This window comes from Lytechinus variegatus, chromosome 8 (genome assembly GCF_018143015.1).
Source record: "Lytechinus variegatus isolate NC3 chromosome 8, Lvar_3.0, whole genome shotgun sequence".
NCBI classification, from domain to species: Eukaryota; Metazoa; Echinodermata; class Echinoidea; order Temnopleuroida; family Toxopneustidae; genus Lytechinus; species Lytechinus variegatus.
In genome coordinates this window covers 2,125,685-2,151,210 of record NC_054747.1, presented here as the reverse complement: position 1 = coordinate 2,151,210, position 25,526 = coordinate 2,125,685, and the positions used below count along the sequence as shown (strand labels likewise).

Sequence of the window (25,526 nt, the reverse complement as noted above, 5' to 3'; positions counted from 1 at the left end):
GGTCAAAATATTCTGTGTCTATCTGTAGTTTTCCAGAAAAAACACGAAATATTGAAATTTCAGTAGGGTTATGAAAAATTCTGTTAAATGTATATATATATATATATATACGTGTAAGGGGTAATACATATACACCTATCATGCCTATATAGCTTAGCATTGCTTATTAAATAGCACACTATATACATGATATGATTCCCATGTTCTCGTGTTTACATCGCGATGGGAACCATAATCCTCACAAGACGATGGAAATGGATTGGACATATCCTTAGAATGGATGCCCAGAACATCACCCGTGTAGCTCTCCACTGGACCCCTGAAGGGAGAAGAAAGAAGGGGCGGCCAAAGACCACATGGCGCAGAACAGTAGAGGGAGAACTAAAACACTTGAGGCACACATGGAGAACTATACAGATCTTGGCACAGGACCGACAGAAGTGTAGGACATTCGTTGCTGCCCTACATGCCAATGGAGGCATAGCGGGCAGTCATTTATTTATTTATTTCCGTTCAAACAAAAGATATAATCCAAGTACAGTGTAATACATGTTCAAAATAATACATACTCAAAATAATACAGTTCTATAACATTTCATTTAAAAAATTGAAGATAAAATTATCTGAACGGAGGGACTTGCCAAGAAAAGCAGAGCTTGTAAAATAGGCAAGTCCCCAAACATAGTTCCAATACTAATTAACATAACCTATACAAAAGAGACGGGTGGAAAACGAAATTAAAATACATAATCTACAAAATACCAAAATAGAGCGTATAAGCGACAACAAAAAGTGGAAAATAATTTGGATAATAATTGGCATGATAACGATAACAATGATAATTTTTTGATAGAAATTATAAGAGTGGAAAAGGGAGGCAGAGGAAAGAGAGAGGAGAAAAGGGTGGTGCAAATAAACTGAAAATGAAAAGAGGAACATGACAGGTGCACAGGTCATAGGGCACTGTAGTGACATTATTTAGAATATATAATATTAGACAAATTTGTTTATAATTAAATGCTAATTGTAAATACGTTTAGTAACGGTTATATATTAGCTTGACTTGTTGGTGTAGAGTATTGACAAATTAATATCTTTTTAAGTTTGCGCTTGAAAATATTGATGCTTGGTGATTCTTTAAAGTCATTGGGCAGTGAATTCCAATACACTGGTCCAAAAAAGACGAAAGAGTTTTTTGCTAAAAGAGTACGGGTTGGGGGTAAATGATAACAATTACGTTGTCTCGTTGGGTAATCATGTATGGAGGAGTTTTTACAAAACATATTTGAAAAAATTGTGGGGAGATCATTTTTACTTAGTTTATACATAAATTGGGCGAGTTGGAAATGATATAAATCATTCACTTTAAGAATATTATTTTGGAAAAAAGGACATCTGTAAGTAAGTAAGTAAGTAAGTATATACATGATAGAGGTCTACATGACTTGTATTAACCTCGACTTGCACGGGCCTATTTACGTGATTAACAACGGGGAGGCAAAAGATTGTTAATTTTTTTTAAAGAAAGCATGTGTATAGTTTTGGTAAATCCACCAAAATGCACCTATCACTATTCCAATTCATTGCTAGCTAATATGAATGGATATGCCCTATAACAGTTATGATGTGGAGAATATGAAATGAAAATGTGTTTTACATGATAAATTTTGCGATTTTACATGGAAATTTAACTTGATCGGGTCACCCGATCAAATTAAAATATCTGTGTGTTTTTGTCTTTCAATTAAATCCTATTCCAAATCATGGAATGGGCTGACACTTTTAAGATATGTTCTTTGTCTGTAACTTTTGGATATCTAATCACTAAATTTATAAGATAAGTGCTTGAATGCCCATTTTTTTTATTTAAAACAAGCATCGCCGATAGAGGGCGCTATATATATATATACAGAGTTATCAATAGACAGAGTGGCGAAACCGGAAGTGTGTTCTGATTGGTCCGATATTTCATGGAGCCCCAATTAGTTCCCTCTGGCATATTTTCTGCACTTGTGATCTTCTACTGGGTGCATGCCCCCGGAAATATCAATAAACTACACGTTTTCTCCCATTTAGTGATTAATACCTCGACACTTTCAACTCATGGATGTATTTTCTAGACGCCAATGTGAGTATTTTAACATATAAAGTTGCCTTTTTGTAGATACATCTGGTTTTATTTTGCATAAATCGGCTTCCAAAATAATGTCAAAAAAAGTGTTTGGTAAGAGAGAAAAATTGCATTTTTTCAAGTTTTGTTTAATCATGTTTTGCACAAATTACCTCAACGTGTTGAAAATAGTGTTTTACTATTACTGTCAAGGTTGAATGATTTTTTAACAAGTTGTTTCATGTTATTTTTCGGGAAATCCATTCAATTTGTACCAAAAACAGTTCATAAAATATAGCATATGGGACTACCCTTCACAAGACCCTAGCCAAAGATAAGGAGCTACGCCGCCGTAGCTTTCGGCGGCGGAAACCATAGCCCACCCTATAGGCCGTAGGCGGTTAATTGCAGGTATGACGCCATCAATGGGTGGAGGCACTTTTTAACTTTAGTCTAGCCTAGGCCTAGTTCTAAGTTACTAGTCTTAATCTTAAATCTACTAATATATAGAGGAAAGTATATCCCTAAATATTTTACTCTAGACTCCATTTTTGTTACATTTTATAAAGGAAATGTGTTAATTTTTTATAGAAAACTTAACTTTAGGCCTAAGTAGTAAGGTTAATAAGACTTAAGCACTGCATGTAGTTGTTAGATTAAAATTTGTAATCTAACAACTAAACTACAGACAGTGCTCAAGTCTATACTCTGGACTAGGGTCTAATGTTGGTGAATATCTAAAGTAGATGTAGACCTAGTCTAAGACTAAGTTAGGCCAAGATCGATTCTAACTTATCGATATTTAGAGGCTAAAATCCAATAAAAGAGCTTAAATCTACCTCTCAAGACAGCAGGTGAATCAATCTAGATTCTAGTTAATACATACAGAAGGAATGATGACACAAAGTGCTTTTGTCTATGTCCACAATAGCAGTAATGCTGCTAGATTGACAGTACTGTCATTTGATTCACTCCTAGTGTATGTTGGTGTAGTATTCAAAATGTGTTAACATGTGCTTTGACCATAATATGACTGTGACAACAATGCTTGCTTGGACTGCATGGAAATGGCACAGGTCTAATGTGTAGCCACATTTAGCACCTCATATCTTCATAATAGATTATCTGCTGGTAATTGTACTTGATCACTAATTTTGTTATCATAATTGCATGTGTTTTCAAATATCATGCAATTAAGGTAATGACCTCAGTGACTACAAGTTTTAAGCATCAAATTTGGAAACAACAAGCTGAACAGAATTTACTTATTTCAAAAAAGGTTTCTGGTAAGTCATAATCTAATAAACATATATAATTTATCATGGAATGAATGTTAACACAATCAGGAAATAATGCAAGATTGAAAGTAAAATATGTTTTCATTCCCTCTTATAATTTTGCAATTTGGAAAGAATGAACAACTTATATTGATATAATTTTTATGTATGATTGGTTGTTTATTCTCATAAATGTATTGTTAGGGTATTTTTTCTTTTTTGTTTACAAATGCATCATGTCACTGGGACTAATCAATGTATTACATGTTCAATAAAATTCCCTCATTATCCTTGTGTTAGGATGTACATTTATATTACCATGTATACCCATCTTTTTTATCTTATATCAAAATTTATTTCCAAATATGCTATTTTTATATAAAATTCATATGAAACGTATCTCTTTCCTGTCCTCCATGAATTGATTATGTAAATTAACCTTCAAATGCAATGTACTGGATGGATGGATTACGACATATTGCATTTTGATGCTGATCTCCGATAAAAGTGGAGGAAGAACAAGAAGAAGAATTGTCTGTTATTCAAATTTGAAATTCATTATCAAAAAATCTAGTTTAATTAAAATTGATTCAACAGCCAGTTTTTTTTTATCTAATGCATATGATAATGTAATGGGAAAATAAAAAAAAAATTGTTCACCATTATTCTTTTTACCAAGATATGATTTTCCGATTGAGATTAATTTCATTCTTATTGTCATTCTCGATAGACTTAGATATAGGATATGCATGCGCAATTTAAGTTTTTATGAGCTTCATTGGATTTGAAGAATTGAGTGACATAACGCAAGATTAAAAACAAAGTATTGTTTGAATCCATCTTATCGTGCATAGAGAAATGTATTTCGTACATGGAAATCACTTATATCTTATTATTGTTTTCAGGAAAGGATCCAGCTTTTGCCAAGAGGGGGGAGGGGGTGGGGGCAGAATTTTTTCACCAACATTTTCCCCAATAAATTGCTCGAAGTTTATTTTTGTTTGTTTCTTTGAAGGGGTAGACTTAACAGTCACTTCATTCTTACAAAACAACATGAACATATAAAGGCCCTATTTAAACTATTGCGAGCGCTAAGCTCGATCTAAAATTTTCAAAAAATTCATATAGATTTTCCTGAAAAATGATTTTTTCTTGTAATTTGTGATCCTGAACAAAATGCGTATGTAGCTAAATAATTCATGAATAAATAGTAAATTTTTAATTTGTTCTGGCTTGATCGAAAAGGGACCTGTTAAGGACTGTTTGCAGTTAATAGCCATGAAGACAATACATATTAGATCAATCAAATAATGCAAGCAAGAAGCGCGTGCTGAAAATTTTTGACATTCCGACCTAAAAAAGGAAATTCTAATTCTTGTAGTCATGAACAGAATAATTAAACAATGCGAGTGGAAAAAAATTTAGACTTACATGTAGACCTGAAGACGGGACTCTCTATTCATGTTTTGTAAACCATGAAGATGGTTAATTAGGTATCTTCCTACATTAAAAATTTTGATATTCTGATATGAAAAATGTTAATTGAAGCTCTTTTACAAGCACTGAAAATGAAAATTGTAAAGTGGATATGGATTGCATGTAACATATGATGCGAAAGTGAAGCGAGAGCTGATATTTCTGGAATTATTTTAACCTAGGACTGGGACATTCTAAGGACATCTTGTCATTATATGAAAATGGTCATCTTTCTGTTCCTCTTCCTAAACGCCAAATAAAATGTGTCAATATTCCATTATAAAAAAATCATTGAATTATCAGGAATTTTCGAAAATTTTATCGTTTTATTTATTATCATTATCATCATTTAGCGAAGAACTCATACATAATTCTTAGTATGTTGAAATATCATTATATACCGTTATTGTTATAGAAGTAATGCATACTCTCTTATTCAAATTAGATGTTTAAAAGTTTCATTTTATATTTCATGTATGCATCTTTATTATTGTATGTATGTCATGTATTTATTGTCTATGTATTACACCCTGCCGATGGCATAACGATTATATTGTTATAGTCCTATGCCATGGACCTGGGTTGAATGTATAACTTCTTTTGATTAATAAAGATGAAACATTAACATATATACCAATGAGAGTGCGAAATTTGTTGATATCAAGGCTTGAAAACTTGATATTTTATGCACTTTAGTAATTATGAATAGGATGCATGAGTTAATATTTTATTAACAATTAATCGAGGGTTTTAATAAAAAAAAAACGGTTCTTACAAGCACTGAAAATGAAAACTGTAAAGTGCGGCCGGTGATGAAAGTTAAGATGGAAACAACTATAAATCACATTTCTTCAGATATGTACAAGATGTTATGAAAATGATGATCGGGCGCAACGGGTTGAAAGGCGATCACCATCTACATTTTTTTTTTTAAATAGTTGAAACAAAGAAGAGAAAATCGAAGGGAATTTGTACGATTGTATGGGTATTGTCACTCTCATTATTCCCCTATTTTCGGTTGATAAAAAGTGTACATATCGCTTAGATCCTTTGCCCCGTATTAAAAAGATGATGTTGCTCATCAAGGTCATCGCCAGGAGTGGGGGAGGGGGGGGGGGTTGCAAAAACCGCATCAACTTTTTTTGGTTAAAAAAGAAAAGAGAAAGAAAGTATGATAATCGCCGCCCTGATAATAGTAATTATAACGATGGCAATGATGATCATAACAAAAAATAATGATTTCAATGATAATTTTTAATATGACAATGATGATAGTCATAATAATGGTAATACTAAGGAAAACAACAATAAATTAAGAAATGATTCATCAGTAAGATCCCCCTTTTTGTTATACAAAACAGAAAGATAAATGGTTTATTTTTAGGTGACATAAAAATGGACAAGTTTGCCGGCCCATCCGATTACAAAGCCTTTGACAGGTTGATTAAATTCTAATATTCATACTGTTTAAATTATTCGAAATCATTTTAAGACATGAAATTCGATATGAGTACAATGCTCCTATTTCTAATTGATTGACAGTCCGTGAAAATATTGTAGCTAGGAGTTGCCACCTGTATGGACCCGACCCCTAAATCAGCGCAAATTATATAGCCCACATTTTTCAGGCCAGGGGACTATATTAAATTCTAACTTTAAATAAAAACATATATCATCAAAATATATGCTTTTCCTATATATTTTGTGTGATCACTTAGGCCTATATGTTTTTTATCATCCCCGTACGATACCGGCGTTGTGATTACAAATTTCAGTGTAGCGTTTCAGAAGTAGAAAACTGCCCCCCCCCCCTTCCCCCAAGTTGCCCACTCAATTATGTCTTCCGCATATCACCTTGTTAATTTTTGGTATTCCCATATTGTTGCCTATTTTTTTCTATATTTCCATTTTTTATTTATAAATTGAGTGAATCAAACTTGTATAATTCTTCAAATTAAAATTAAGAAAAAAAACACCGGAATTGAGCTTTAATGAATATTGCCAGACAAACCAAAATGTTAAAGGGGGTTCATCATCAAGCTTTAAACCAAAGAGGAGAAATTACTTTTAGACTCGGATTATTATTTTTTCCGGACCTAGCCTAGTTTGCCGAAAATTAATCAATCAGGAATAATAAAAACGGGAATAAAAATAGTGATGATTGCCAAATAATTGCATGTGCGCAGAGGGAACTAATCAGCCCCCCATGACTGACCTTTGACCGCGCGTATCATGTTTTCAGTGCGCGTGTCGCCACTCTGTCTATTGATAACTCTGTATATATATATATATCCAAGATTTGAATATTTGAAATTTTCTCAGAGGAGTGCAGTTGGAAAAATATCTAATGGTCTCTACGCTTCAGAAAGATTGTCATATTAGATGATATTCGATTATCAATTACATTATTGACCCTTTACCAAAGCTATACACAGGCTTTAATTTAAATAAATGATTGTCTATCTAACACTGAATCAATGGAGGGTAACTTCTCAACTCCCCTTTCCCAAATCGGGAAGAAATATCACAAATTTTAGAACTATATTTGACTGGCAGAAGTATTATGGCTATTTTACTGTTGGTGAATTTGATCCGTCATGAGATGTCTTCATAAAGTGAGCAGTTAGAGTGACCCTTTTCTGGTCAGATATGGATTGTCAGATATCATGTTATATCCACTGGTATACATGTACAAATAATGAATGTTTATGAGTGCAATGGACATAATACTTCATGAGGTGAATGGATCATTATTTCATCTTTCACCAAATAAACTATTCTGTCCATTGCACGAACGAAAAAAAATGTCTGGTTTATAAAACACCTAAAAATATTTTTTCACATGAAATTAATGAATTTCAATACAAAACATGCTCATGCAGTGCGAGTTCGGTCTGTTGATTGTTACGTCATTCCAACATGGTGCCTGCAGCTGCAGTCTCGGTGCGCGAGTGCAATGTACAAAATCGTATGTATCCAAAATTGCACGGTTGATGACGTCATTGCAAAATGGGCTGCTTGAACGATACCAAACAACCAATCAAGTCACAAGGATCTATCTAGGTGTTAGATAATAGTGAACATTCGACCTTCGATTTTCATCCTTATTTTTAATAATCATTTTAAAAGTGTCACTTACACACAAAATTCTGTGTAAAATGTCTTATGTCGCAATGCAAGTAAATTATTATTATCATCATTATTATCAGTGTTATAATTGCTATTTAAATTATTATTATTATTAATAATAATATTGTTATTTTATTATTATTATCACTATTTTTATTATTTTCATTCTTATTACTATCATTATTATTAATATCATATTGTTATGGTTATATTTAATATCATTATTATCACCATTATTATTTCATTTTGCGAAATTGGAAAGAAGTCACCAGTCCTGAGTCATGAATAAAACAGAATCCGGTGAATTCACTTTTAGTAATAGGCATACAAATTTCTTAAACTCGATAGATATATTTAATGGGATATTCCATACTGAGGTCACTGTCTGTTTAGATATAAATTAATAATTAACTTCTACACAGATTTGAAATCAATGCATTGCTAATTTGGGGGTAAAAAACAGTACCAGGATATACACGTATATAGTATCTTGTTCTAATTTTTTGCAGTCAAGTGTGTAATCATATCTATTCTTTTTAATATCTACATATATATTAAAATATTAAAATACATAATCTACAAAATACCAAAATAGAGCGTATAAGCGACAACAAAAAGTGGAAAATAATTTGGATAATAATTGGCATGATAACGATAACAATGATAATTTTTTGATAGAAATTATAAGAGTGGAAAAGGGAGGCAGAGGAAAGAGAGAGGAGAAAAGGGTGGTGCAAATAAACTGAAAATGAAAAGAGGAACATGACAGGTGCACAGGTCATAGGGCACTGTAGTGACATTATTTAGAATATATAATATTAGACAAATTTGTTTATAATTAAATGCTAATTGTAAATACGTTTAGTAACGGTTATATATTAGCTTGACTTGTTGGTGTAGAGTATTGACAAATTAATATCTTTTTAAGTTTGCGCTTGAAAATATTGATGCTTGGTGATTCTTTAAAGTCATTGGGCAGTGAATTCCAATACACTGGTCCAAAAAAGACGAAAGAGTTTTTTGCTAAAAGAGTACGGGTTGGGGGTAAATGATAACAATTACGTTGTCTCGTTGGGTAATCATGTATGGAGGAGTTTTTACAAAACATATTTGAAAAAATTGTGGGGAGATCATTTTTACTTAGTTTATACATAAATTGGGCGAGTTGGAAATGATATAAATCATTCACTTTAAGAATATTATTTTGGAAAAAAGGACATCTGTAAGTAAGTAAGTAAGTAAGTATATACATGATAGAGGTCTACATGACTTGTATTAACCTCGACTTGCACGGGCCTATTTACGTGATTAACAACGGGAGGCAAAAGATTGTTAATTTTTTTTAAAGCATGTGTATAGTTTTGGTAAATCCACCAAAATGCACCTATCACTATTCCAATTCATTGCTAGCTAATATGAATGGATATGCCCTATAACAGTTATGATGTGGAGAATATGAAATGAAAATGTGTTTTACATGATAAATTTTGCGATTTTACATGGAAATTTAACTTGATCGGGTCACCCGATCAAATTAAAATATCAGTGTGTTTTTGTCTTTCAATTAAATCCTATTCCAAATCATGGAATGGGCTGACACTTTTAAGATATGTTCTTTGTCTGTAACTTTTGGATATCTAATCACTAAATTTATAAGATAAGTGCTTGAATGCCCATTTTTTTTATTTAAAACAAGCATCGCCGATAGAGGGCGCTATATATATATATATCCAAGATTTGAATATTTGAAATTTTCTCAGAGGAGTGCAGTTGGAAAAATATCTAATGGTCTCTACGCTTCAGAAAGATTGTCATATTAGACGATAGATATATTTAATGGGATATTCCATACTGAGGTCACTGTCTGTTTAGATATAAATTAATAATTAACTCCTACACAGATTTGAAATCAATGCATTGCTAATTTGGGGGTAAAAAACAGTACCAGGATATACACGTATATAGTATCTTGTTCTAATTTTTTGCAGTCAAGTGTGTAATCATATCTATTCTTTTTAATATGTACATATATATTACATTTCAAATATCCTTTATTCTCACCGATAGATATGGCGTGGAGACATGTTGAAAGGGTATCAAAATAATTAACGAACAAACAAAGTTTAGTGGAGCGTTGTGGCCCAGTGGATTAGTCTTCGGACTTTGAAACAGAGGGTCGTGGGTTCGAATCCCAGCCATGGTGTAATTTCCTTCAGCAAGAAATTGATCCACATTGTGCTGCACTCGACCCAGGGAGGTAAATGGGTACCTGGCAGGAATTTACTCCTTGAAATGCCATCGCGCTGTAAAAGGCTGCGAAGCTAAAGCCAGGGTAATAATATCCAATTAAGCGCATAGGGACGCATTTGGCAATGATATGCGCTATATAAGCATGTTGGTATTATTATCATTATTAAAGTTGGATATGAAGCAGTCTGTAAATTGCTTATGGGAATACTAATCATTTTTCTTTGAACCATAATCATGAACCATCATGAAGCATCATTTTTATCTAGATATTTTGGGCAACATGTGTTTACTTTTCATCGTTACCGCAAATGAGATGAATTATTACCGACAATTTCATAAGAGTGTGGAACTCGATAAAACAAACCTCTTTATTGTTTTAACTTAATAGGGATAAGGGAAAATATGCATATGTTTTGACACCTTAAAGATCCATTCGAATCTGAAGCCCTTTAACACAATAGCAATGGTGAGCTACGCAAAGTGGTGTAGTAGTAGTAATAATAATAATAATAATAAATAACAACAATAATAATAATAATAATATTCCGCATCTATATAGCCCATAACACATCGGACGACGTCTCTAAATGCTTTACAGATATTATTACCCCTGTCATCGGATCCTTGCATGCCCGCATACAATGTATGTCCCTTCTCCACTCCCTTGGGAGCATTCCAACAAGAGTTCCAAGACGCAATTGCAAGGCATACTACATAGGCTTTCGTATCCTACCGGGTACCCATTAAACACCTTGGTGGAGAGTGGCAACTTGTGGACTGACGCCTTGCCAAAGGACGCTAGGCCATGGTGGGATTCGAACACACGACCCTCTGATTACAAGGCGAGAGTAAGAACCGCTACACCACGGCGCTTTTCCTTGTTAGCTATGGCGTGTTTTCATTCAGCTGTATCCTCAACACAGGTAAGGCAGATGTGTACCCGGCAGGATATACGTGAACATGTACAACGGAAATTGAAAGTAATATTTGAAAGTTACCTTGCATAGGCAAGAGGAGGGATAGGATGTTGGTGTGTGGATTAAGTGGTTAGTCTTTCCCCTCTTCCCGCCTATTCAAGGTTACTTTCAAATTTATTTTTATTTTCATGTTTTACTCTATTTTTCATATTGCAGCAGAGATGACTGTTTCCTATTAATGACATTTGATTCGATGTTAAAGGAGAATGAAACCATTGGAACAAGATAGCTTTTGTGAAAACAGAAATATCAAAGAAACAGATCAACAAAAGTTTGAGAAAAATCTGACAAATAATGAGAAAGTTAAGAGCATTTGAATATTGCGATCACTAATGCTATGGAGATAGCAAATTGACAATACGACAAAGGTGTGTGATGTCACTTGTGAACAACTCTCCCTATTACTTTAGAATATATTTCACTTGAATTGCCTCTTTTATCACATCTATCCATAGATCATGTGTTCTTTCTACATGAGGGCATGTAATACATATTTTTAAAGAATACATCATGGATAAATAGTTTGTATCATCATAAGAAAAAGCAAAAAGAGACATTTTGAGGGTATTTTATAGTCCACCAAAGGGAAAGTTGTTCATCTGTGACATCACACATCCTTGACGCATTGCCAATGGGAGGATCTCCATGGCATTAGTGATTGCAATATTCAAATGCTCATAACTTTCTCATTATTTGTCCGATTTTTCTCAAACTTTCTTTATTCTTATTCTTTGATTTTTCTGTTTTTACACAGGCCTATTTGTTCCAAAGGTTTCATTCCCCTTAAGAAGCTTTGTTCTTTTGGTTATGTGTCTATCCCATGCTTGTTTAGATTGCGTTTTTGTTGCATCCCTTTTTTTTCGTTATTTTTTAACCCATTATTGTTTATTCTTTTATGTCCCAAAGGTCCTGATGAGGACCCGTAACAAGGCCAAAAGTTTGGCAATACTGATAGTGATGGAAATGATAGAGATAATAATGACATGCTATTGCTTGCCGGGACTGACCTCCCGACTCACTGCTTTATAACGGTAGCAAGTGGGAGATAAACGTAAACCGGAAGGATGATTGGCATAAACAAAATAAATAGTTTAACTAGTGTTCTTTTTATATTGTATATCATATTTTAATTATATAATTTGAATCTTTTACTGCTCAAGCTTTCACGCAATTGCATGTTATGTGTATGTTTTAGTGGAATTTATTGGAAAATTGGAATTATTTAATATAGCCCCCCCAAAAAAAAAAAACGAAATAATTAAAAGTAAAAATAAAAAATAGGAACAGAATTAATTTCAGCCTTCATATTTTCATACATATGCGAATCAATCTAGGAAAGCTCGTGCATGGAATGCATGTGATAAGCTGCATTTGATTCGGGAATCTAATATTTCTATGTCAACAAAACTCTTCCTGTGTTTGGCATGTGTAGGTCCATGGGCTCAGAAACACGGAAAATCAATAAGTCCCTAAAATTAAAGTCTAGATGTCCCATACATTCTACTTTTAATGAGGGTACAAAATATTAGTTGGAGAGATCACGAACCCCAAAAATGAAATTTATGGAATTCTTCCACCTATCTTCACCATGGTAATTAAACGTTCAATGAGATTTGCTGGTCTCTGTTTCCGTAATGAGAAGGAATTTTTCTGATATAATTTTATTTCCCACCCCCCCCCCATAAACCAAGAGGACGGAGACCCTTACTATCGGGGTACACATAATTTGATACACGATTTACCAACTTTTATGTCATGTCGCAAATCCTGGTGTACTATTGTTACTCCATTTTCCGATGCGTCCGATTTGTAGTGTAGTAAAAAAAAAAATAAGTGTGATTCGAGACGTTCGACATAATGTTTGGATAGTGGATATATACTGACTTATAATAGTCTTTTATCTGGCGGTTTTTATCTGAAATAAAAGGTCAAAAATTTGAAGTCATGGATTACGGCTCTACGAGTTTTCTTTCTGTCATTTTAGTTGGTTTGATATGATTGATTTATGAAAAGTGTTCTGTAAGAAAGAGTACCAGTATCAATAATTGATAACTTGCCTGGATGAATCAGGAAATATAGTCCAGGATAGAAGAGGCGTAACCTTGTTTTTTTATATATACAATATTTTTTGATGGTTTCTTGTCAATTCGAGGGTGCTGATTACGAATCTGAATGATGCCACTCGTGTAACCTTGAGCATTTTCCGCAAATTGGCAAAATCCAATATGGCCGCCAAAATATGCAAATTACCCACAAAAATCCTAAAATTGTCCGCACATTAGCTACGAAATGCATGAAATTGTGTGGCAGGAGTGAGATACTCCCGGAAAAAACAATTTTTGACAAAATATTATTTTCCTCATATTTAAAATGGCCGCCATAGTTCATTGTATACTATATTATGTACAATATAAATAGGGAAAACTAGCTTTCACAAAAGTGAGCACTAAAATGCATATTATTAAGATTAAACGAGTGGAATACTGACTAAAAACATAATTGTTAACGAAATATATTATTAATATGCCATGTATGTGATGAATGTTGTATTTAGATATTCAAAATGGCTGCCAAAGGCCCTAAAAGCATTATCCACAATGAGAAAGTGGGGCAAAGAAATCACAAGAGTGATCACTAAAATGCATATTATATGTGATAAATTCATGGGATACTGTTTAAAAACGTATTTTCTAATGAAATACATCATTCAGGTTAAAAGTTTGTGTTAAATACTGTATTTTTACTTTCAAAATGGCCGCCAGAGACATTAACAGAGTTATGCACAATGCAAAGTGGGAAACCAATATTCACTGGAGTGAGCACCATAAATGCAGGTAATAGTGATCTATGAGTAAAATATTGTCTGAAAGCAAAATTTCTATTAAGAGATATCATTTATTATGCCAGATACTGTAGGTGATAGATACTGTTATTGGAAAGTCAAAATGGCCGCTACAGGCCCTACGATATTATGCACAATGTGAATGGGAACAAATTATTTCAGCATAATTTGGCTATGCTTGGCCAATATTGGGGATGTATGAGTGAAATATCGTCTGAAAACATGATTTATAACAAAATATATGATATCTTATGTAATTTATGTGATAAATGCTGTATTTTGACATTCAAAATGGCCGCCATAATCCCTATATTTATCATGTACAATGCGAATGGAGAAACTAATTTTCACAAGAGTGAGAATCATGAAATGCATATGACTGTGATATACGAGTACAAATATTGTCTTAAACATGATTTCTAACTAAATACATCACATATTGGTTGTGGAGGTTATAAATGCTGTACTTTGAAATCCAAAATGGCTGCCATAGGTCCTAAAAGTATTATGTACATTTTAACATTAGACATATAATTTTGACAGAATATGGCTTTGTTTGACTCTAAATATTGCCTATAATTGTGAATTCTGATGCAAGGGTGAAATATTGTCTAACACCATGGTTTCTAACGAGATATATCATAATGTTGTAGGTGATAAACACTGCATTTTTAAATTGAAAATGGCCAAAATAAGCCCTTATCGTATAATATACAATTTGAGTGCAGACAAATAATGTTCACAAAAAGGGCATATGGCAGCCATTTTGTATGTTGAAATGCAGTATTTATCACATAGATTACATAAGAGATGATATATTTTGTCATAAATCATGTTTTCAGACGATATTTCACTCATACATCACCATTTGGCCAAGCAAAGCCAAATTCTGATGAAATAATTTATTCCCATTCACATTGTGCATATATATCTTAAGGGCCTGTAGCGGCCATTTTGATTTTCCAATAACAGTATTTATCACCTAACTGGCAGAATAAATGATATCTCTTAATAGAAATCATGCTTTCAGACAAGATTTTACTCATAGATCACTAATACTTGCATTTATGGTGCTAATATTGGTTTCCCATTTTGCATTGTGCATAATACTGTTCATGTCTCTGGCGGCCATTTTGAAAGTAAAATACAGTATTTAACGCAAACTTTAAACCTGAATAATATATTTCGTTAGAAAATATGTGTTTTAAACAGTATCCCATTAATTTATCACATATATATGCATTTTAGTGATCACTCTTGTGACTTTTTTTGCCCCTCTTTCTCATTGTGCATAATGCTTTTAGGGCCTTTTGCAGCCATTTTGAATATCTAAATACAACATTCATCACATACATGGCATATTAATAATATATTTCGTTAACAATTATGTTTTTAGTCAGTATTCCACTCGTTTAATCTCAATAATATGCATTTTAGTGATCACTCTTGTGAATTTTTTGGCCCCCATTGCCATTGTACGCAATACTGTTTGGGCCAGTGGCGGCCATTTTAGACATCAAAATGCAGAAATGTTCCCATTTATGACATAATAAATGATATATCTCGTTAGTAATGATGATTTGCATAATATTACTTCGTTCATATATCGTGATTTTTTGCGGTTTAGTGCTCATTTTTGTAAAAAAATAGTTTTCCCTATTCATATTGTACATAATAGAGTATTCAATGGACTATGGCGGCCATTTTGAATGTCAGGAAAATAAATATTTTGTCAAAAATTATTTTTTCAGAGTGTTTTTACTCCTGCCACACGCTTCCATGCATTTCATAGCCAATGTGCGGACAATTTTAGGATTTTTATGGGTAATTTGCATATTTTGGCGGCCATATTGGATTTTGCCAATTTGCGGAAAATGCTCAAGGTTACACGAGTGGCATCATCCAGATTCGTGATCAGCACCCTCGAATTGACAAGAAACCATAAAAAAATATTGTATATATAAAAAAACAAGGTTAGGTCAAGTTTCTATGGGGCCTATCCTGGACTAATAGTGAGACCTCGGATAAATACCAACAAGTTTCTGCGCACTACAATTTCAGCGGACGTGGTGAGTATATGTGAGTGTGTGTGTGGGGGGGGGGGTGATTGGGTGTGCTAACCACATATAAAATCATACTCAAATGATTCTAACGCTTTTGTTCACGTTTATTGTAACCCCCCCCCCCCCTACTGTTTCACGTACTCTGATCTGTGCTTAACAAGCGTTGCTTCTATACAGACCACCTCTTTCCCATATTTTCGATATCTTTTTTTAGCTCATTGTCCATAAGCTTTTATTCCTGTTGTGTTTTTTTTTTTAACCTTATTGATATCGTACATGTATGCATTGTATTTTGGTTGTGGAAAGAAATAAATGAACTTGAACTTGAACTTGAGAATGTTACGACCAAGAAAAATCAGAAAAGGGAAGAAAGGGAAAGACTAGATGGTGAGACGTTATATATGTTCTTTTCTGACTATTGTATCAAAATCTATCCAAGAAAATCAAAATGCATACATCGTTGCTCGCTCGCAACTTTGAAATAGATTTTGCCCGATACGCCATATCTGCCCCCGTCAGCATTTTCGGCTCATGACGCCACTGGATGTTAATATAAGCTAATTTTACCTCCCTCTAATAACAACAATAATAATGACATGCAACATTAAAATATAGCGCTTAATACCAATGTTTCTAAGCCCTGCATAGCCCAACATTCCCCGGCTTTATCACGGCTACCCCGATCGGACGCTCGAGCAATCAAGGAATTCCTTTCAACCGGGTACCCATTTATTACACATGGATGGATAGTGGCAAATGTAGATAAACGTCTTGCCAAAGGACGCGAGTGCTGCGTTGGGATCTGAACCCTCGACCTTTGGATAATCAGTATGCATTCTTTGCAGTGGTGTCAATTTTAATTTGCGCCAAAATAAGACACGAACCCCAGATGCTAACGATGTCATAATCCTGCATTAGTTAGTAAACATATTTTCAAATCCCTTTCCAATGAAACTAAGTCGAGAATTGCTGCTAAAATTGTTTATTAAACAATTGTGATGTAAATTATCGAACCGAATGTATGAAATAGATTTTAATGCAACCGTTGTGGGATTATTATTTCAATGACATCTGGATTCATTCCAGTCATGTCATGCAGTCATGTCTTACCTTGACAGAACACAAACTTTAATCACTGCCAAGAATACCTGCTGATCATCTTAGCATTAACACATACCATGTAGATATGATCTCAAATTATTTGTGAGAATGTACTCTTTCAGGCAATGGATAGTAATTATGTGTTTCATGATATCATTTTTTTCTTTAAATTGGGGATTTGTGGGATGTCAAGTTTTTTACTCGCACGGTACACAGGTATATGATTATATCAATTGAATGACTTGGGTTTTGGATTATGTTTTTTCATCAATTTTGACAAGGTATATATCGCCTTAAAGTATTGGATCTGTTTTCCAATCTTAATGAAAATTCTCAAAATTAATTCTGGGCGATTTATTGTTGGTTGTGGGTGGTTGCAATGGTCACATGTTTTCTCACTTAATTAAGGAGTGTGATTCAGATGATTGCCGTTTAGATTTATGAAGCTGGTATAATGAATTATTAAAATCTGTAACCTGGCGTCTTTCTCCAAAATGACGCGACACCAGATGGTAATTATAACAATAGCAACAAATGAAAGACCATGACATGAAAACAAAAATCAATTGATTAAATCTGTGGACAAGTCTTTAGTTATTCGAATATGGTGCTCAAATAATTAATGCTTTTAATCATCATTGGTGTTTTGTTCTACCAGTTTGCTGATTTGGTTTGATTTTGCGATCTCTTTTTCAAATGATTGGAAGACATTGTTTTGTTTTGTCATCAGCAATGAATGCAAAAAGGGAGTAGCATAGATAGTGCAGGCAACTGGCTTTTTGTTACTCCCTCAAATCCAATATTACTTTGTTTCTTTGTGTCTAATTTGCACAACTGTTTTTGTTGTTTTTATTTTATTGCATTAATTCACAATGGAATGTATCCTGTTTTTTTAAAGAGATGTGAACTAAGAGAATTTGAATTACCCACGGCAGATCTAACCAAGTTGTCAATCAACTATTTAGTTACATCAACGTCCTCAACGGCTTTGAAGAAATGCATTAACAATTTACTGGGGAAAAAGTACCAGTATATGTAATAATTTGTAATAAGTTCTGCTCAGTGATTTTAAATCCATTATACATCGTTCGTGCATAATTTACTACAAAACTTCTTCATGGAGAGAAGTTTAATGGGTATTAAACTAGATAAATGAATATGAACATAGATATGGAAATATCCTTAATCAAATAATATATAAATTATGCGGCGCCATATGGTTATTACCATTTAAAAAATATATCAAATTCCACTTAGAATTATGAACGAACCTCGATTCTGCACGAGCAAATCCTCCTTATGCTTATTGATGCTCCAATGACAATGCTTATGAACTGGCGGCATGCAGCAAATCAAAAACTAACACGTCACTATATACAAGTATTATTCCATACCGTGACTTTATGAAATAGTAAATAAGCTGACACGAAAACTTAACTTATCTTTGATAAACCTAATGTATAAATGCCCGTGTACTCTGGTCATCCGATCACATCTAACTAGCCATCTAACGAGAGTTTGCTCACCGAACGCAAGTCGACAATAAACCCGACATCACCATGATGAAGCTTTTGCTCCACTCCCTCATCTTAGGCCAGGTTGGTCTGATATCCCTGATGGCAGTCTCTACCAACGCCAGACGATGCGAGGACATCCGTGTCGAGGGGACCAACCCGTGGGTTACCATACCCGGTGTAAGCAGATTCTGCTATTCTTATGGCAGTACACCTTCCACTTGGGAGGAGGCCAATCAGCTCTGTAAGAGTCTTAGTAGTCCGGGTAATGAAGAAGGTGATCTGACATCACTGGACAATAACGAAGAAGCATCTGCCATATTCAACTATTGGAGCAGTGCGGGAACCAATCTAGAATCGGTAAGATAAACTTTTTTACCCATTCCACAATGATTGATGGGAGTCAGGAAAGCAATATGGTAATTCTATAGGGACAAAAAAGCCAAAACGAAACCAACGAAATCAAGGTTCGGGTTTTTTTCCAGGCTATTCGTTGTTTAATCAAATAACGTATAGAGACTGATGGAGAGTACTTGCGTCTGGTGTGGAAATACTTCTCTCAAGGGCTGAGAAGCAGCGAGCGTTCTAATATATATACTGTATATATATTGTAAAGGAATGGATGAAGAGAACAATGGTAGGCGTAGCTTAAATCAAGGTTCCCCAGAGCTATACCCTTTGGAAAAATTGGTGATGCCGAAAAAATGTCTCTGCCGGGAATCGAACCCGGGCCCCCAGCTTTGAACGCCGGTGCCTTAACCACTAGACCACAGAGACGGTTAGTAGCTAGGGCGAGCCCGATCCGATTGACCGTCAGATAGACAGATTTTCGACACTATACCAATTCCTTTGTCGGGTGAAGGTGAGTTTTGAACAATGACAAGCCGCCATGCCTCAGCTGGATCAAAGCTATTGCTTCGATACAGTACACATATGGGAGAAGAAATACAAATGTGTAAAGTTATACATGTACAACAGCTTTTGGCCCGGGTTCGATTCCCGGCAGAGACATTTTTTCGGCATCACCAATTTTTCCAAAGGGTAGATAGCTCTGGGGAACCTTGATTTAAGCTACGCCTACCTTTGTTCTCTTCATCCATTTCTTTACAATATTTAAATTAAAAAGAGTTGCCAAAAAGCTGTTGTACATGTAAAGCTTTACACATTTGTATTTCTTCTCCCATACGTGTACTGTATCAAAGCAATAGCTTTGATCCAGCTGAGGCATGGCGGCTTGTCATTGTTCGAAACTCACCTTCACCCAACAAAGGAAATTATAATTGATATGGTGTCGAAAATCTGTCTTTCTGACGGTCAATTGAATCAGGGTTGCCTTAGCCATTAACCCGTCTCTGTGGTCTAGTGGTTAAGGCACCGGCGTTCAAAGCTGGGGGCCCGGGTTCGATTCCCGGCAGAGACATTTTTTCCAAAGAGTAGATAGCTCTGGGGAACCTTGATTTAAGCTACGCCTACCTTTGTTCTCTTCATCCATTTCTTTACTATATATATATATATATATATATATATACACACATATCTAACGGAGGAGCAGGGGGGGGGGGGGTGGTCAAACGCCATTTGAGGGAAGATGGTGCCTATTAACAAGTGTATAGTATTTTTTCAGGAAATAGAGGAAATTAAAACATTTCCCACATACTTATAAAAATAGTAATAATAATAAAGATATACGAATAATCATCACAAATATTATCTATTAGAAATTAAAATAATAATAGTAGCAATAGTAATAATAATTATTATTATTATCATCATAATTATTGTTATTATAATTATCATTTTTTGTTGCTGTTGTTCCTGTTGTTATTTATTTTGATATCACCCATGGTAGTCAGCAGCTCTTAGCAGAGAGATGCTAACTGGTGCTATCGGTCCGTGACTTGTCTTTCTATGTATGGAACCTAATTCTCGCAGCAGGTATTTTTTGCATATGTCAAGTGCTTTTGATTCTCCCTGTCATTTTTTGGACACAGTTGCATAATAATACGAAACTGAAGCTTTTTTTTTTAAATCTTTGATCCTATCGTGGCCACCGCCAAACCCGTAGCCATTAGCATGTGCAACAGAGACGGGCTGATCAAGCAGATGGCGTTTAAACAAATGGGGGAGGGGTGCAATTGTAGGCTTGTATAAAAAAATGTACATGTGAAAATAAGAGATAACATATTTACAAGTCAAGGCGTTTAGGATGTTTGATTCTTGATTTCCTCATTATTAAATTGTTATTACATTTGCTTATTTTTTTAACCCGTATAAACATGATACATGTACAATAATTTTCTTTCAATTTGTAAGTGGTCACGATACGCAGGTGGCTGCTTTAGAAAGATTCTTATACATGCAGTCTGTCCCTATGGGAATAGGTTTGAGAACTCACTGTAGGCATGTGGCTCCTATTACAATGGGGAGGTCGGACAGTAGAGGAAGGGGGGGGGGGGGGGGTTGAGCATAGGGACAAGTTGAGCCACCACCTCCAGGCAAATAATGAATGAGTCAGACATTATGGTGGTGTCATGTATTGATGACCCATAGCATAACCCTTAACCCCACCATTTTGTTTCCCTTAAAAGTGCTTTTTTAGAAGGAAAAATACAAATTTCAGCCAAAAAAGTTAAAAAAAAGGTGTAAAAGTGTTTTTTACCCACACACGTCTTTAAATATATCATAGAAATATGAACAATATTGTTAGTCGAGGTATGGATTCTCATTTTTGTCATAGTCTTTTACACGATGAATACATGAGAAATGTGTGGATTTGAAAATATCGCAATAAGTTTGGACTGGGGTAATTTAAGCCAAATCAACATGGGGCAAGTTGAGCCATAGTAATTCTTATGGTGATGTATAAAAAAAATGTTAAAAAATGTAAAAAGCCATTGATATGCAGGCAGAAAGGGGCAAATTCACATGAAAGTTCTTTTACTTTTAGAAGATGTAGTATTTATAGAGAACCAGCAAGTGAAAAGACTTTAAATGAAAAATTGAAATCCTGGTTCTTCCTGCATACATTTTGTACATAATTTTTGTGGCTCAACTTACCCCAGACGGTGGCACAACCTACCCCATAGATGGGGCAAGTTGAGCCATTTGACATCGTTTTTTTTCAAAGGTCACGATGACTTTCAGTGTGGGGGTAGAAAGTTATCTATAGGTGAAAAAGATTTCCCAAGAATCAAATTTAAAGGCAAGGTACTTATTTCTACAATATTACTAGTCATATCAATTCTAACATGCAAAATGCAAAAGTGTCGCAACTTACCCCGCCTTCCCCTACATAATTATAAAGCGCGTAATGAAACGATCGGGAAGAGCGCCACACAGCGTTGAGTAAGTAGCAACTTTTTATTTTTTTCAACTTTGCTTATCGCCAGATGATTGTGTACAAAACATATGGCATAAATGTTGAAGGGGTAAAGGACTAAACGATTTTTACATTTTGATTTTTTTTAGATTATTTTTCTTTTCCTTAATTGAAGATGAATATATTTCAAAGGTTTCTGGGTAATAAATGGCAGAATTATTCCCATGCACCACCCTTGAGCCCTCTCCTTATTACCCTCTCTCATCTTCCCAATATGTTTTATACACAGCAGCGATGTGCGAAGGTTTACTTACTCAACGCTAGTGGGTGTCCTTTCACATGAGCATTTATTGGCGTTTGGGAGCGTTTCAAAAAAATAGCAGAAGTGTCCGATCTTTCCCTTGTTGTACCTTTGCTCCTATAGACATGTTCTTATATACACTTTTCAGCGTAGATTTCAAGATTTCACAAAGTTCAGTTTATGTAACTGTACCAGATGTAGATCCTCGATGATATACTGACAATTAAGCCTCGTTTTACAGACTTTCTCATGAAATCAGTGTTTACTGCAACTACTGTAATTTCTCTTTTGTTCTTGTTTATTTTATCATCTGCAGTATATGATTTTTCTGGTAAATTTCATCTCAATAGGGCTATTGGATTGGTCTAAATCGAGGCGACATCACCGGACAAACTGGGAGGTGGACAGACTACTCAAGGGTGAGGAACAATCGCCAAGACTGGCAAGAAGGAGAGCCATCCGACAACTGTGCGTATGTGGCCAATGAGGGCGCTACTGACGAAGAAAAGATGAAATGGAAGACCGCATCTTGTACTACAGTAACTAAACCTTTCATCTGCGAGAGGAAGAACTACTATTAGATTGAGTTGATATTGAATAGTATCGATGAAAACGAAATAATAAAATAGAATTCTGTACGATAATGGGACAAAGCAAAGATATCTTTCAATAAACTGTGACTGCAATTCTTGTAGGGAAATATCACAAACTGACAAGTCCAATTATTCTCCACAGTCAGAAATTACTTTGGCATATTTTTGTTTCATCACAGCAAACAATACTCCTGATTATCCAGGCGTGATGATAATTATACAAGGCCTATGTACAAAGGGTATCACATTATTTGGGAGAAGTTGCTCTTCTTAGCTGTGTAAACTGGTTGTGTGTTCATGTATATTTCGCTCATTAAGTCAGAAATTTCGAGGAGTAATTTTACTCTCATCCTTTCGGTATAAAACCCATTACAATTCTAAGGATTTCATTCTGACATTTACTTTTCTGTAGACGGAAATATGGCTATATTCAGTTCAATCATTTTAACCCACATAAGTTACAGTTTCAGATAGGATAGGGGGCTTTACACGCTTATAAGTCTTAACACACTGCCGTATAACTGCGGTGTTTTGGTGTTAATAGAGGACCACGCCATGAGGTGTTAAAATTACACCCTAGAGATTATACATAACACCAAAGAGTGTCAATGTAACAACAAAAGGTGTTGTAATAACACCTATAGGTGTCAAACTAACACACACCAATTTAACACCGGTGTAAAGTAAGTGGTGTGGTCCTCTATGTACACCGGTTAAACACCACAGTTCTTGCTGTGTATGAGATACAATGATAGCATATAAATTTATTTAAAATCCTCTTTTTACTATTCGAACTCCAACCGTAGGTATTTTCCTAAATGTTGTTAAATACAATCGTCCTCTTAGTTTCAAACAGGTTGATTTCATTAAACTCTAGAAAATAAAGTTTGTGTGTCAGTAGATTCTGTTATCGATTCGTAAAAATGGTAAATGGTTCCAAAACAAGCTCTATATTTGGGTTTTCTTAAGGACAAGCCCACTAAAAGTGGATTTTAATAAAAAGAGAAAAATCTAACACAACACTGCAAAATTTCATATCAATCGTATATAAATAAGAAAGTTACATATATGACATTTCTAACTTTCAGAAAATTTTACAAAAAACAGTTAAATGCACATTATATTCGGAATGCAAATGAGGGGACAGATGAGGTCATCCACTCACTAATTATTTTGTATTAAATTATATTATTTCTAATAGTCTCCTCATTCACTGTGAAACAAAGTTTTCTTCCTCACTGAACATGTGAAATTACCATTGTTTTATAATTTCATGTTTCAGGCAAGCTGGACCCTGTTGTCAAATCAATAAAAAAACATAATCATTGTATAATTCATCAAACAATAAGCGAAATTTTAAAATGCCATTATTTTCTTATCCTATATCCGATTTTTAGGAAATTTTCAGCGTTATTTTTGTTTAATTTTTTTTCTATTGATTCGAAATTTTTTGGGGAGTCGAATTGGTTTTTTTAATGGTCTATTTTCTTTCCATCAGATGGGCCGCTTCACAGATAGGTCTTGTCTAATTGTTGTTTGGTGCACTCTACTCACAGGACATGTGAGTATTATTGGTATAATACTCACATGGTCTGATTTCAGCATCGTCTATTAGTAATATTACTTTCTCAAAAGATATCGCCAAAATATTTCAATCAGTGATTCTAGTTTAAAAAAAACGGTTTCCTCTTTTAAAATCAGATGTAATTAACGTATTCAAAAAGTGTAGGACATTGTTGGATATGATATGTAAGATGCTTGAATAACGTAACGCGAAAAATACATGCTAGGTTCAGCACCCAAGCACTTAAAAATTGCTGTTCAAATCAAATATTAGACATTTAGATTCCTTCCTGCAATTATTGAATATTCTCAATTCATAAACGGGAATAACGTGTGTTACCATGGTAACAGGGCCTAGAGACGCAGAAGTAATATAACAACAGTGATGTTTACATGTCAGCAGTGACCACAAGCGTACCTACGGGGGGGCTCTGCCCCCCCTGTCGAGCCACAACCCATGCAAAGGACATATCCCTGCCCCGCAGACGAACCTGAAAGACCTTTTTTTTGCCCCCCTCCCTCCCCTGACGAGCTTGAAGACCTTTATTGCCCCCCTGACGAGCTTGAAAACTTTTTTTTTAGCTTGCCAATTTTTTTTGGTGGTACGAAATCCTTTATTTGTGACTGAAGACCTTTTTTTTTTACTTGTCAAATTTTAGGGCGGACGGTTTTGCCCTCTCCCCCTGTAGAAAATCCTAGGTACGCCACTGGCAATGACACCTCAAGAAGAATGGGTAGACGCAAAGGCCAGGAAGCAGATCATTCTGTGTTTATTTATGAATAAAATATTTTATGATATTATGCTAAGTACGGACGCAGAGAACGCATGCTTTTTGGGGGGTACCAGCGCATTTGATGAGGGGTCCGTTTCATAAACATTTATAACTATTTATAATATTAATACTTTAATTGTGAATGTTTGCTATATTACCATGCTATTTGTCATAATTGCAAAGCTACCAATTTTTGGGGGGGAAACTGACCCCTGATATGATTGGAAGCGTGGATTGA

The 25,526-nt window shown here is 34.6% G+C and overlaps 1 protein-coding gene across 1 annotated transcript; it reads left to right on the top strand.

Annotated features, from left to right (window-relative positions):
- Positions 1-18,582: 18,582 nt before the first annotated feature.
- On the top strand, positions 18,583-23,446 carry LOC121420696 (C-type mannose receptor 2-like). Its single transcript, XM_041615356.1, has 2 exons — positions 18,583-19,099; positions 22,710-23,446. The coding sequence occupies exons 1-2, from the start codon at positions 18,785-18,787 to the stop codon at positions 22,938-22,940; spliced, it is 546 nt and encodes a 181-aa protein (XP_041471290.1). The 5' UTR covers positions 18,583-18,784; the 3' UTR covers positions 22,941-23,446.
- Positions 23,447-25,526: the final 2,080 nt, after the last annotated feature.

Excerpts from the sequence above, each read along its gene's own strand:
- LOC121420696 (XM_041615356.1), top strand. The coding sequence starts at position 18,785 with ATGATGAAGCTTTTGCTCCACTCCCTCATCTTAGGCCAGGTTGGTCTG. Across the intron at positions 19,100-22,709 it reads CGGGAACCAATCTAGAATCG|GGCTATTGGATTGGTCTAAA; the intron begins GTAAGATAAACT and ends TCATCTCAATAG.